At 40.3% G+C, this 15,837-nt stretch overlaps 1 protein-coding gene across 1 annotated transcript in view; it reads left to right on the top strand.

Moving 5' to 3' along the window:
* Positions 1–15,837, top strand: part of NVL (nuclear VCP like) — a 444,777-nt gene that overhangs the window by 349,600 nt on the left and 79,340 nt on the right. Inside the window, exon 21 of the mRNA XM_085612998.1 lies at positions 6,016–6,104. Within this exon, the coding sequence (XP_085469124.1) occupies positions 6,016–6,104 (89 nt within the window). The remainder of the gene's footprint in view (positions 1–6,015; positions 6,105–15,837) is intronic.

Raw genomic sequence — 15,837 nt, 5'->3', positions numbered from 1 at the left:
ACAAAAGCATATATGACACCAAATTCACCAGGTTGGGCCTGTGTTTAAACAAAGTCAAATTTTAATTGCATCTAATGACATATATCCAATTTGCAAGCGCTATACTGAACACTAGAGTAAGTACCAAATTAAGTGCCAATGCTGCACAAGGCTTTTGCCTACTCTTATTTTAACTGTGTATTGAATTAAACAATCACATGGTTGACTACTTTTTCGGTCAGATTTAATCAGAGAGGTAACTCAATTACATCATATTTTTCATTTTTCAACAACTGATAATTTCTTAATTAAAAAACTGCACCGTGATTTAAACAATACCCTTGTTACACAATATAAATACAACAATTTTGTAAGATTTCGACACCCTCCAAAATGCAATATTTAGCAAAAAAGACATTCAACTCTTCAACATACATACCCACTCACACCCATTCATATTCCTCAATATATACAAAACTAAGTGAAAACTGTGTCGAATGACACGTGAAGGCCATCCAGAAAGGTTTTTATACTTTCGTTGCCTATACTCTTTCTTTTCTTGAAAAAAGGTTTTTTTAGATGATCGATTGGCCTTTGCTCGTAAGGTCTACGCGTTTCGGAACCCTTATCTTGCTGGGAACCTCATCAGGACCAATGTACTGAAATAGATGAACAGAAAATTGTTTAACCAATGTCCTGTCTCTTGGTGACTTAGGTGGTTGCGCTATATTTAAAATTCTCACCTGCAACTTAGATGCAGTCTGTGCCTCGCAGGGGATGTGTTAGCCGTCTACCTCTGTCTGTCAAGCCCAAATTTTTGCCTGTCAAACCAAATAATACAAGGAATACAATCAACTCCAGCCTTCCTTATCATACAACAACAGATACAACTCTCTATAAGTCAGAAGTCAGTCTGTCTGATGGTATGGCGCTTACTTGAAGTGTGCGTCAAGGTGCAGAGTCTCGGTTCTGGTTATCTCCGACTCCTCGGTGTAACTGGTAGTATTAACACCGTCCGTGTGTTTAAAAAATGGCTTCAACGTTGCCAGTTGCATTCGTAACACTGTGTGTCAGAAAAAAGCGGAACTCGTAAACATAGTGTCTCAGTTGGTGTTGTATGTACAGCATCGCGGGTGGTTGGAATCTCACCTCAATGGAACGAATTTCCCGCGTCTCGTTGGGGTTCTTTGACGTCGCTGCTCTGCTCGGTTCCCGTTCTCGTCAAGGTGTGTTCTTGAATAATTGACGCATCACGTGAAGACGTGACGTCAGTCTAATTACTTCTGGGAAATGTAGTTCTTGGGAGCTGGTGGCCTCTTTTTTATTTTTTGACAAAAAACTTTATTTTGTCCGGCAAGAGGGCGCAATGATGTTTATTATGGATCGCTAAAGTATTCTTAATGTAGTCTCCGGATCTCCGATCGGACACCACTTGTCTTGTAAAATCCATTTTTAAGTTGTAGAAAAGATTGTTGTATTTCATTAGCCAGGTGGATGAGCATGACGCCACTGAGCTGTGGTCGACAAAGCCTGAAACTGTGGCGAATGGACCTATCCATTCTTTGAGTTCATTTTGTCCTTATTTATGATCTCTCAATTCTGTAGAATTCCAAAGTAGGTGGAGATTTCCGGAGGGTGTTTTGATATCATGGTAGTTTGTGTTTGCGCTTCAGTGAATAAAATCCAATAGTTGTCACCTTCCTTCCTTCTCTCTGTTCTTATAGGTTGAAAATTTCCGAGAGTTCGTTAAGTCCGTCAACTGAAGTGTTGAATTTGATAATCAACATTGCTTCCCGTCTCAATAGTTTTGAGTCCAGATCCCCACCTCTGGCGTCCTTTTCGACTTTGGAAATAATAGTCCATCTCAGCTCTCTTTCTGTATGGTTTTTAGAGGACCAATGATTGACAAGAGGTGCATTTAGGATATGTTTGCGAATTCTAGATTTGTGTTGTTGGATCCTCTGTCTAATTTCTTGATTGGTCTTACCAATGTACAACTTCGTGCAGGGACATAGTATTCCATATACCACGAATTTAGATTTACAATTTGAAAACGTATCATGTTTCCAGTTGATACCGTTGTGTGAGAAAAAATCGCCTTCGATGGTTGACTCACAACATGTGCAAGTGCCACATTTGTGGTGCCCTTGTATGGGAGGTAAGCTTAAGAAGCTTCTGATTGTGGCATTCTTGGTTTTGGGCATGGCTGTAAATCTAAATTCGTGGTATATGGAATACTATGTCCCTGCACGAAGTTGTGCATTGGTAAGACCAATCAAGAAATTAGACAGAGGATCCAACAACACAAATCTAGAATTCGCAAACATATCCTAAATGCACCTCTTGTCAATCATTGGTCCTCTAAAAACCATACAGAAAGAGAGCTGAGATGGACTATTATTTCCAAAGTCGAAAAGGACGCCAGAGGTGGGGATCTGGACTCAAAACTATTGAGACGGGAAGCAATGTTGATTATCAAATTCAACACTTCAGTTGACGGACTTAACGAACTCTCGGAAATTTTCAACCTATAAGAACAGAGAGAAGGAAGGAAGGTGACAACTATTGGATTTTATTCACTGAAGCGCAAACACAAACTACCATGATATCAAAACACCCTCCGGAAATCTCCACCTACTTTGGAATTCTACAGAATTGAGAGATCATAAATAAGGACAAAATGAACTCAAAGAATGGATAGGTCCATTCGCCACAGTTTCAGGCTTTGTCGACCACAGCTCAGTGGCGTCCTGCTCATCCACCTGGCTAATGAAATACAACAATCTTTTCTACAACTTAAAAATGGATTTTACAAGACAAGTGGTGTCCGATCGGAGATCCGGAGACTACATTAAGAATACTTTAGCGATCCATAATAAACATCATTGCGCCCTCTTGCCGGACAAAATAAAGTTTTTTGTCAAAAAATAAAAAAGAGGCCACCAGCTCCCAAGAACTACATTTCCCAGAAGTAATTAGACTGACGTCACGTCTTCACGTGATGCGTCAATTATTCAAGAACACACCTTGACGAGAACGGGAACCGAGCAGAGCAGCGACGTCAAAGAACCCCAACGAGACGCGGGAAATTCGTTCCATTGAGGTGAGATTCCAACCACCCGCGATGCTGTACATACAACACCAACTGAGACACTATGTTTACGAGTTCCGCTTTTTTCTGACACACAGTGTTACGAATGCAACTGGCAACGTTGAAGCCATTTTTTAAACACACGGACGGTGTTAATACTACCAGTTACACCGAGGAGTCGGAGATAACCAGAACCGAGACTCTGCACCTTGACGCACACTTCAAGTAAGCGCCATACCATCAGACAGACTGACTTCTGACTTAGAGAGAGTTGTATCTGTTGTTGTATGATAAGGAAGGCTGGAGTTGATTGTATTCCTTGTATTATTTGGTTTGACAGGCAAAAATTTGGGCTTGACAGACAGAGGTAGACGGCTAACACATCCCCTGCGAGGCACAGACTGCATCTAAGTTGCAGGTGAGAATTTTAAATATAGCGCAACCACCTAAGTCACCAAGAGACAGGACATTGGTTAAACAATTTTCTGTTCATCTATTTCAGTACATTGGTCCTGATGAGGTTCCCAGCAAGATAAGGGTTCCGAAACGCGTAGACCTTACGAGCAAAGGCCAATCGATCATCTAAAAAAACCTTTTTTCAAGAAAAGAAAGAGTATAGGCAACGAAAGTATAAAAACCTTTCTGGATGGCCTTCACGTGTCATTCGACACAGTTTTCACTTAGTTTTGTATATATTGAGGAATATGAATGGGTGTGAGTGGGTATGTATGTTGAAGAGTTGAATGTCTTTTTTGCTAAATATTGCATTTTGGAGGGTGTCGAAATCTTACAAAATTGTTGTATTTATATTGTGTAACAAGGGTATTGTTTAAATCACGGTGCAGTTTTTTAATTAAGAAATTATCAGTTGTTGAAAAATGAAAAATATGATGTAATTGAGTTACCTCTCTGATTAAATCTGACCGAAAAAGTAGTCAACCATGTGATTGTTTAATTCAATACACAGTTAAAATAAGAGTAGGCAAAAGCCTTGTGCAGCATTGGCACTTAATTTGGTACTTACTAATCGACTTGGCCTTGCTGCCATCAAGTCAAACCCAGAACTGTTCTTCCAGAACACTAGAGTAGGCATGACGTTTCCATTAGAAGAGAGAATTTCGCATAGTCCATCCCATACTCGGCAGATCCAATAACTCAACATTGGCTTTTCTCTTAAAGTCCTTGCTGTTCATTGCATCTTTGCGCGTTTCGCTGATCCCTTTCTGCAGACTACATATGGACTTATTGCAGGAAGATCCAGATTCCCAGTCTCTCCAGTTTATTGGAACCTTTGGTGATCATATCCAAGTTGTTTCCAAAATCAAACCGGTTTTGACATGTTGGTTGGAGTGTGAAACTCTCACACAATCCTTGGCTTTTCAGCCTCAATCAGCTTACTTCGGCCTGACCACAGATACATCGATGGAGGAGTGAAGTGCTCTGTTTACAAGTTGGATGTAGGAGGTCATTGGACTATATATTAGATGGACCTTCACATAAATGTTGTGAAGGTTTGGGCATTATGATAGTGATTACAATTGTTCCTTCCAAGGTTAGAAAATTCACTGGTACTAGTAAGGACAGACAATATCTCACAGTAATGTTTTGCATCAACACGCAGTATGGTACAAAGGTCCAGCAATTGTCCGAAGGAGCACAACTCCTGTGGAACTGAGCTATTCAGCATGGAGTCTCACTGAAAAAAGAACACCTTCAAGGAGTCGTCACTGCGTATTAGAATACCCTCAGCAGGGCAAATAGTGTTTCTCACAAGTGGAAGTTAAATTGGGATCTGGAGAACATGATCTTTAACCACTGGGGTCATCCGGCAGTAGTCTTTTTTGCTAGGCCATCAAAAAGGAAATGTTGCTTCTTCGCCAGCAGTGCCCAATCACTGCATATCACACGGTTTCATTATGGACACTTTTCAAAGTTTTGGATCAATTAATGCCTTCCGATATAATTAATCTATAACCATGCACCACATAGTTATGATCAAGCACAAAACCTTCATGTAAGCTAGGATCAAACCACCCAAAAAAAAGATTGGATGTCCAAGTGAGAAATCTGCTCAGTGCACATGAACTGTGACTTGAATGACTATTTATATGTAAAAAAATAAATCTCGGAAAACAGTGCAAACATTAGCATTCTGACATGACAACAGTTATTAAAAATATAGGTCAGCAAAACCTAATGCATAAATGAGGCAAATTCCTGTGAAGTTAAAAAATAATGTCTCTCGGAAGGATGCTGGTGTAAGAATCCTTAACAATTCAAAACATTTTCTCAATGGATGATTAGAAAGTTCTATATTGGAAACACATTTTAACAGGATCGAAAATACTATATACACATTTGATAACAGGTGAATAAAGTGAAAAAGAAATGCTTGGCTGCTTGAATTCTGACGCTCTCGCTTGACAATTTTGATTTAGCTTGTGACTTCTTACATTAAGCATTCTGATGTATGTTTTAAAATGTGTCTTTGCTTAAGGTAGTTTTTGACAAAAGAATCGATTAGCAGTACTGAATATGAAAGTCTTAATTATCACCTGATACTATTGAAATAACGAAGGGTACACCTATTTGAGCAATTTGGCAAAATTACAGAACCATATTTTCACTTGTTGCATCAGACTGACGTAAAAACAAGTTGCACTAAGTGCTGCGCGTATGTGATGTAAAACATGTAGAGACAATTGATGTTGGAGTGTAAGTTATATTTACCAATCAGAGAGAAATTGATTAAATTGGTGCCTTGTCTTAAACAAACAATTTGAGTGTGAAAAGTTTTTAATCTTTCTATGCCCATTTTTACTTTTTATGTTTTCAGCAAAAGTTATTTTTGTTCCATTAATTATAAGAAAAAGTATCTCAGTGTAATAAATTATAGCATTTTGTGTTTTTTCTTTAGTTATTTATTTGCTTTTTTTTTTTTGCAGTGGTGCCGATCTCTCTGCACTAGTACGTGAAGCTTCGATTACTGCCCTGAGGCAAGAAATGGCACGACAAAGTTCAGAGAACAGTAATGGTAAGATAGTCTCATCGTGATTACATTTATAGGGCAAATTATTTGGGCTAAATGTAGTGTATACATTTATAGGGAATGTTATTTGACTAAATGTAGCGTACAGTTGTCAGGTTGTTGTTTGTTGATGTTCTCTGTAAATAGAAATGTGAAATTTCATAAATCGTCATAACCACATAGTACTTTATTTTTGGTTGACTGTGCTCACTTCCTTATCATTGTGCATCTTTTTTATCAATATTACACATTTTCTATAGGCAGTCGTTCTCTAACTCAGTTTTGTATATAAAGAGTTTGGAATTCTAAAATTGTGTGAAATAGAAGTTGTTACAAATCACAAAAATATGGTTTTCAAGTCTCAATTGAGGGAACATGTTTTTTTAAAGTTTCAATTGAAGCAGACTTTAAAGATGCATTAAATAAGAGGAAATACAAGCATCTTAATGGAATTCCTCAAACTTTATCTAGAAGTTGGTCATAATACCTTATTGAGACAAACACCAGACACTGTTTATGGTTTGTATATTTCTCCAGAAAACATTTAAAAGGTTTTTAAAAATTTCGCATTATAGAATGAGAGGAAGGAGACCGGTATTGGGATTTGTTTTAGCTAGATGTTTTTAATTGACTCTACTCTGGAAACATCAGGGCCTCATGTATGTGTGAGCAGGAATTTATATAGAACAAACCGAACTGTGACGTAACTGAGCACTGTACATTATGGTACTTTTGGGAAGACAATAAAAGCGTGTGCATATCAAGTGGGGGGGGTCTCACAATTTTTCTAGAACACAATTGCATTATTGCAATTTATTTCTACAATTACATTCTGCACATTTACAAGTGTGTAGACCTATCTCTCACATGTTATTTATTCCTAGGATGAATGAGTTTGCCCACTTCATTCATTAATACAAGCCTGTCTTGTTCCATTGCCATATGACAAAATGGCAAAGGATGGACATTTTTGAATCAGTCTGAATCACTGGTGATTTCTCCTGGTCCTTTCCTTGTCATCTGTTTTTTTTAGTTCACTTTTGCCTATACAGAGGGATGTCATCCACATGCAAACCAGCCTTGACCTCACCCAAAAAGCCTATTCTACCTAAAACTGTTGGGCCAGATCAGAGTTGAATGGGAAAGCAAGCAACTGCAGACACAAAGCAAATGTATTGGTCTTGGTTAGTGTGGTACCACTTGAGGCATTAGGGCACACTGAAGTGTCCACTTACAAACATAGCCACATGCCACTTACAATGACTCATTTGCACAGCTCAAAAGTGGTTTATGGAATGTTTTTATCAGTCTGAACCAATGACAACTGACACATTCTGGTCTACACATTTTTAGCTTGTCTTTGTCATTACAGACAGGGTCCAATGACATGCAAATTAGTTTTGGTCTCTTCCTAGATAGGAAGCGTAGCGTAATGGACTCAAGGTGCGTCACCTCTATAAGGCCCAATAGGCAGGAATGCATGTGGGGTTGCTTGTGTTTCCAGTGAGGAAGTGCTGTGTTTAGAGGAAGGTGTTAAGTTCCTGTTTTAATTACAGGAAAGTGGTTGCAGTGCATGGCATACCAGAATCTCTTATGGCAGCTGGAGTATGTTTGCAACGTTTATATTTGTTTTAGCTGGGGATTTCTAGTCTTGCTAGAGCTTGTCAGCAAGCAAGCCATTTATAGCGAGATTGCTGGCAAGGCAGACAGCTTTATAATTTGCGTGACTTTGTATATGAGTAAGACTTGGAGAATGGTGGGCTGCGGTGGGGCCACTTTAGCTTGATCGGAGTTGGGGTGATGTTGCTGTATTTTGTAGCCTGTCCTCTGTGAACATGAAACCTTAATGGAGTGGGTGTTTAGTGAATTTGTGAAGTCTCACTTAAGGACAGACGGAGCTAAACAGTACTTAAATAGTGGAATGCAAATGGGGTTCAGTGTAGAATAGTAGATACATTTGAGGCACTGTAATTTGGACATAGTTAATAATTGTGTTTTGAAGTTGATTTTAAGACTAATCTGGAATCTAAGGAAATGTGTGCATTGGGGAAGAGGGAGAGAAAACTTGCTTCTTGGTGTTGAACCAGGGTTGTATATTGTAGTCTCGATTATTGAGGTTGAATTTCATTTAGTATGATCCAGTTTTATAGTAGATGGGTAATATCCAAGTTTGTCAGAATGGTGCATTGTTACAGCAAGAAGGTATCTTTGGGAAACTGTACTTTTAGCTATAGCTGTGTTTAGGTTATGTAGTGATGGACACAGACTCCATGATTTTGTAGCTGGATAACATCACCATAATGGGCGCCCATAGTGGTTACAGTTTTGCATCACATCTTCACACTGCATTAGAAAAGGATATTAGTGAATTTTCACCTAAATGCATATAACTGAAAAATATATTGGTTGATTCATGAATCTTGGATCAAACTTATGGTTACAAGATCTAGGAAAAGTAAAAACTGTCCATTAAGAAAATAACATATTTTTGTCTATCTACTCTAAACTGTAATCATTTTAGAATAAATTAAACCATGTGTTGTTTTTGTGAAGATCACAACAAGCATAAATGTGATGGAGTTGTATTTGTTTTTTAAATTTAATTTTAAAATATTTTGCATAATAAGTCAGAGTGGAAGAACAGTAGTCTGGTGAACATTTATGGAAAGCATTTTAGAATTTAAGGACGTGTATACCCTAGTCACAGTGTGGGCTATTGCAACTGAGAGACTGGAAAACAAACAACAAGTGCTTCTTTTCTAATCCTAATCATCAGCATAAAGATCAATTTTAAAATTATACCCAAGGGATAAGTGATAGTCAACAAGCTTGATGTGAAGTTCATAATTGAGCCTCCTGCTCCAAGACAGATCTAGGAATAAAATGGAACAGTGATAATACAATACACCCTGATCTGCCATTAATGAACTATGTAACCATTTTCATTTTATCCCTCAATGGACTGTCAGGAAAACACATACATAAAAGGAAGACCGTCATTCTTAAAATACTTACTGCTGACATAAATTTCCTATTATTCTCCATTTATGTACTAAAATACAGAAAGCCTTACAATATGACAATGAGCCATTCTTGCTAAACATGACCATTACCATATTAGAAACTACTAATACACACACACACACACACACACACACACACACACACACACACACACACACGTCAGAAGAGTGGGCAAGTAGAGATTTTTAATTAACTTGCACTTTGTATTGTATGAACCACTTACCCTTCATCGCAAACAAGGGGACAGGTGTTTCTCCATGCATCATGAGAGCAACACAGTAACCTTCTTGGTATGTGCACATCCAGTCAAAAAAGGCACTAATCACTATATCATCTGATACAAGTGTGTTCAGTTGATTTTATGGTGATGCATTATCCCTGGGGATACATTATACTTGGATCTGAGACCACTCTAATACTAGTCTGCAATTCCAAATAATTAACAAAATCCTTTGCTAAAAAAAATCTATTGATTGTTTGATTACCAACATGCTAACTTACTCCCTAAATACAGTCCAGACGATTTATTTTTGCGTCTAGTAAAATGATTATCAGAAGACATCAAGAGATAGAAAGTTGTCCATTGTCTCTTGGACAGTGGGATAACCTTTTCCAGTTGGTTATTCTAAATAATAGTTTTAGTTTTTCTCCCTACTAGCGTTCATCCTGACAGGTGTGTTCAAGCAAATCTTGTTGTTGATCTACAGTTTAATTGAATAAAGCTTGAGCAGGCATAACGTAGTCAGGTTGTCGTTAGCAAATGGTGGAATGTTATCAGTATCACATTTCTTCTTTTTGCCAGGGATGGGGAAAATACTTTTTCAAATCGATGTATTTGCGTTATGATATTTGGTTATGCACTGAGGAGTGGATAAGACCGTCTCCTGAAGTTCAAGATTCGAGACGGTAAGGTGTGATTTGTGGGTGCGATTTGTCTACTTGGTACAACATTTGAAAGTTTTACAACGCCCCTTAGCTAACTAAATATTTGCCTCTTTAGGAAATACTAATCTATCCAAACTGGATGCCGTAAGAAGAATAAATGCAACAATAGTGCATGTAAGTGAAGGTTCAATGGCAATGATGATGTTATTTGGGAAAAAACACGAATCCGCTATCAAAATTCCTTAAGTTTTGGCAAATCTGTGAAATTTCACAGTAAAAAATTTACAGCGGGTTTCGTTCTGACAAGTTTCGAGTTGTCCAGCAGTGGTCTTTCATCTTTAACAAATAAGTCACAAAAGATAGCAGCCTATCCTAAACAAGACACTGGTAGTAAAAAGTTGATTCACAATGTGGGCATTATTGGTGTTGGGTGCCACTGCTTCTTTACACTATTATATTTGGTGGGTCTGACTCACAAAAGCAAAGCGATGCACTTCGAATGATACCACAGTCTTGCAGATTGTTCATTCCAAAAATGGTCTTGGAGAACATTCCTATGCTTTCATGCATGGTGTAAAAAAAAATACTAATATGCTACTTTATCTTGGAACTAGTCTTTGGACCAAAGGGTGGAGAACATCAACCCAGTCTGTCCTCCTTCAAGTAAATCCTTAAAACGACTCTGTTCAAGGAGGCCTTCCCAAGTGGTGTATCATTACCAGTACCAATCACCTTCTTGAAGAGGGTTTAGGCCTTCTCTCTCATCACCCTATAAGGATCAGCTCCCCTACCACAGGGGGTCAGCTGTCGCCTCCTCCCCTAACCTCCCTACGGTGACCTACCCTCACCTTGCAGCCAGGGTCCATCTCGGAGCTGCGAAGTGGATGCAAGGTGATGTGCCAACTCAACATAAATACCAGAATAACATGAAACACAAGCACCAGAGACAATCTAGAAATTGTCTTCATTAAAAGTCTGGCTTGTCGATCCATATTCATTATGAGAGTAGCGCTTTGTAGTGGAATGTTGGGGAGTTGTTTATCCTAAAAGAAGTTCTGACCATTTTGATGACTGAACTTCAGTTGGTAGTTTGCCAGATTTTGCCCATCCTGTTTTGAAATATATAGGAATGACAGGTCCTTGTACCTAAACGTTTTATGCACAGGTCTTAAAACTTTCTCTTTCATCGTTTACACCATCTGATTAATGAACAGTCTTTTATATAGTTCCCAAATGTTTAAAGAAGTGTGAAATTTTCACCAATCCAGATTGTGACCAGAGCCTTGTGTCTGTGCACCATCTTTCTCCCAGGAGGGTGGAAATAACAGAAAGTGTTGCGGGGTATTTCTGCGATCACTGCCTCATTCCAGCTTCACAGATGAATGCTTTTGTTAAGTTTTTGCTTAAAAAGGTTTTGGTTTTAAGAGTTTTTTGTCTCACTAGTGCTTCGTTTTCTGCATTCTTCACGGTCAGGTACCGGAACGGTATGGGATCATCGCGTGTGAGGACGGCAGGTGTGGGCAAAGGCATCGAATCGCTTTAGTGATTCAGATTTCACGTAAATATAGGGCTGTGGCGGGAGAGCCGGTACACCCAGCGCAGAGTACAGAGCGCCCTTCACGAGTGTTGATAGTAGCAGTCCCGGCACTCTTTCACCATCGCTCGGTGCACCCTGAGCTCTGAAGGGAATAATAACTTCCACACCACAAGGTGGAAAGCAGGATGTAATCATTGCTTTAAGTTGGCAGTCACAGAGCACATGTGCTTCTTTAACCTGAAGGGGAGAGTACAGTTCTTCCCAGCAGGGGTGCAAGGATTTTCAAGGGAGAGTGCAGGCACTTCGCAGTACTAAAGTAACTCAAAGATCAGCTTTATATTTTCATTTCCAGTATTGAATTTAATCCACCCACACTCAGTCTTTTATATTCGATTCCTAGTCTGGGGACAGCAACTTGAAAGTGAACCGCCAATTTGAGATTAAGGCGGCTAATTTCTTTGGTGGTAGGTGGAACTTTCGCAAGGTAGGTTTTAGCTGTGTATAGTTTGCTATGGTACATTTTCCAAAGTATTTTCTTCCCGTTCCCTCAGTTTCATTTTCAGCCTTGAAACTTAGATTGAGCTTGTCTGAGTTTACCTCTATACATAGGCGCACTGAAGTTGTCTGTGTTTGCTGTCTGTGAGCATTGGACGCACTGATGTTGTCTGCTTATGCAGTCTGTGAGAATTACACACACTGAAGTTGTCTGTGTTTGCCGTCTATTAGCAGTAAGTGCACTGAAGTGTCTGTGTTTAGTGTCTGAGCATTAGACGCACTAAAATTGTCTATATTTGCTGTCTGAGTATTACACACACTGAAGTTGACTGTGTTTGCTATCTTTGAGTATTAGTTACACTAAAGTTGTCTATATTTGCCCTCTGTGAGCATTACACACACCGATGTTGTCTGTGTTCACTGTCTGTGAGCATTAGACGCATTGAAGTGGTCTGTGTTTGCTATCTGTGAGCATTAGACGTACTGAAGTTGTCTGTGTTTGCTGTCTATAAGTATTGGGTTTCCTGAAGTTGCCTGTATTTGCTGTCTGTGAGCATTAGATGCCATGAAGTTGCCTGTGTTTGCTGTGCGTGAGCATTAGACACACTGAAGTTGTCTGGGTTTGCTGTCTGTGAGCATTAGATGCTCTGAAGTTGTCTGTATTTGCTATCTATGAGTATTAGACGCACTGGAGTTGTCTGTGTCTGCTGTCTGTGAGCATTAGATGCACTGAAGTTGTCTGTGTTTGCCGTCTATTAGCAGTAAGTGCACTGAAGTGTCTGTGTTTAGTGTCTGAGCATTAGACGCACTAAAATTGTCTATATTTGCTGTCTGAGTATTACACACACTGATGTTGTCTGTGTTTGCTGTCTATGAGCATTAGATGCTCTGAAGTTGTCTGTGGTTGCTGTCAGTGAGCAGTCAACGCACTGAAGTGGTCTGTGTTTGTTGTTCGGGAGTATTAGACGCTCTGAAGTTGTCTGTGGTTGCTGTCTGTGAGCAGTCGATGCTCTGAAGTTGTCTGTGTTTGCTGTCTTTGAGTATTAGTTGCACTAAAGTTGTCTGTGTATGCTGTCTGTGAGCATTGGGAGCACTGAAGTTTCTAGTTTTATTGTCTGTGAGCATTAGACACACTGAAGTTGTCTGTGTTTGCTGTTCGTGAGTATTAGATGCTCTGAAGTTGTCTGTGGTTGCTGTCAGTGAGCAGTCGACGCTCTGAAGTTGTCTGTTTGCTATCTTTGAGTATTAGTTGCAATAAGGTTGTCTGTGTTTGCTGTCTGTGAGCATTAGGAGCACTGAAGTTGTCTGTGTTTACTGCCTGAACATTAGATGCCCTGAAGTGTTGACTGTGTTTTCTATCTTTGAGTATTAGTTGCACTAAAGTTGTCTGTGTTTGCTGTCTGTGAGCATTAGACACACTGAAGTTGTCTGTGTTTGCTGTTCGTGAGTATTAGACGCTCTGAAGTTGTCTGTGGTTGCGGTCTGTGAGCGGCCGGCGCTCTGAAGTTGTCTGTGTTTGCTATCTTTGAGTATTAGGTGCACTAAAGTTGTCTGTGTATGCTGTCTGTGAGCAATAGACGCACTGACGTTGCCTGCGTTTACTGGAAACAATGTGATATCACTAAAGAATGTGATATCACTTACTGTAAAATATAAATGGTTACTTGTATGTAGGTTATCTTTGTTGGTTCCTGACAAAAAGTATGAAAATCTAATCCTCATAAATGTGTATATGCAATGGGGTTGCCCCGAGGAATATGGGGCAGAGATGGGGCATTTTAAAGATAATATAGGCACCTTAAGTGAAAAGTACGGCACGGATATATTTCTAATGATGGGGGACTTTAATCATAAATTAAATCCAAAGAAGGTAAATCCTTGGTATAAGGAGATTCTTGAGGTTTATGACCTAAAACTGGCAACCTTCCCCGATTGTGCTCCTCTAAGGCAAGATACAATCTTGGGAAACTACCTGGGGACAAAGGGTCTATTTTGCCTGAACAGAAGGCTAGAAACAGATTGTCCAGCTAAGAAAACATTTAAAATAGGCACACAAAATAGCCCAATAAACTACGTGTTTATGTTTGCCTGGAACTTTGCCCTAATAAAGGGGTTTCGGGTCTGCCAAAAGGATGGTAGTGATCATAACCTCCTGCAGTTGGAGATTTCAGGTGGGAACCTGAGCCCTCGAGATAAAGTAATTTTACAACAAGTTGGGTATCCTAGGACATCAGTCCACGTTTTGGCTCTGGGCTACTTTAGTCCCTAGCTGTGCCATTCCAGACCTTCGCTCTAAAGCAACCATTCCTGCCACTCGCCCAGTTTGATATGCCGTACAGCGACCCCTCCTGTTCTTGATAAACCATGCATCTCTAGTTGGATTTTAAAAATGTCACAGTCCTTTATTAAACATTTGACATGATTGATCCATCAGACCATAGGCAATCAAACTCTCTCTATTATGGAATTATTATCTCGTGCACATACTCAGATTGTAAATTTGCTGGGAAAGACTCCTGAGCAGGTTAGAAGCTGAATCCTGCCCTTAATTATAAGTTTGAGGATGGTGTACCCCCGGCTAGGTAGTAGGTGCCGTGCCTGCTTAGCCATCCCCCACCTATTTCCCCAAGAACCCTCCCGCCTGGCATCCCAAGACACACACCCTGGGTCACCAGGCACCCTCTTCCACCACCCTGTGGGGTGCCTTGTTCCTGCTGTTCAGTTTACTCCAACTCTGCCACTTTGCTCAGGAATTGATGCACCTGGGAATCTCCCTCCAACCGGTCCTCGCACCCTTGTCCCATGTGAATTCCACCAGCTCCAATATTCCATCCATACCAACAATATGTGGACCCCGTCCTTGATGTAATATCCGGGAACCTACCTGTTGCTCAACCCGTGTCACTCATATTCCCAGCCCATGCTCTTATAGAACTTAATTGCTACATTCAGCTGCCTAGAGTCGTTTCCAATGCCTGTACTCTGTTGCCCCTCTAGAGTTGAATATTGGCATGAGCTTGTACCACCCAATGTTGGTAGGTTCCATGAGGCGTGCTATTTCAGCCATGTCATTTTTGATTACCTCCAGCAGTTGTTCTCAGTCTAGCTCTATGAAGTAATTTCCCCCTAGATGTCCAACCAGCAAGTCTAGTCTGCGTTGCGTTGCCAATAGTCTTTTTACCGTCAGGAGCAGCTGACCCCAGGGTATGCCTGGGCCGCCGAGCCACATCCTCTTGAATTTATGTTTTACTTAAACCCTTTTTTGGGCTTGTGCCAGGTAGGAATGCCCGACTAGCCACACTGTCTTATCTTGTGGGTCCCATGCACGAGTTAAACATATGTCAGCACTACGTTGTCCTGACATAACTCTGGTACGCTTTTGACTCCTACCTGCCCAACCTCATTAGGACTTGTCTCTGCAACCCGTTCTGTGCTGCTATGGTGATTGCCCCTTTCCTGAAAGAGTGTGCGCCAAATTGCAGCCACTCCGCCCCCTTGATAGCCCTGTACATTATTGCAGTGAGCTAGTATTTGCTCAGAAAGGTACCATCTGCTTGTATAAATAGGGGTGGGACCCCCGGCGCCCTCAATGCTAGGAATGCTCTAGTCAAACTGGGCCGTTTTCAGCGGCCTCAATGCACTCAATGAGAAAGCACGTGCCCCCTGGTCAGGCTTGAACTACCTCAGCTCGATGATCATGTGCCTCTGATGCATGTATATGTCCTGCTTCTGTACACAGACATTTCCTGATGTCGTTTTCACTGGGGCTGCTACTTCACTTACCAGCACCGCCTCAAA

This window comes from Triturus cristatus, chromosome 6 (genome assembly GCF_964204655.1).
Source record: "Triturus cristatus chromosome 6, aTriCri1.1, whole genome shotgun sequence".
NCBI classification, from domain to species: domain Eukaryota; kingdom Metazoa; phylum Chordata; class Amphibia; order Caudata; family Salamandridae; genus Triturus; species Triturus cristatus.
This window is presented reverse-complemented; position numbering and strand designations above follow the sequence as displayed.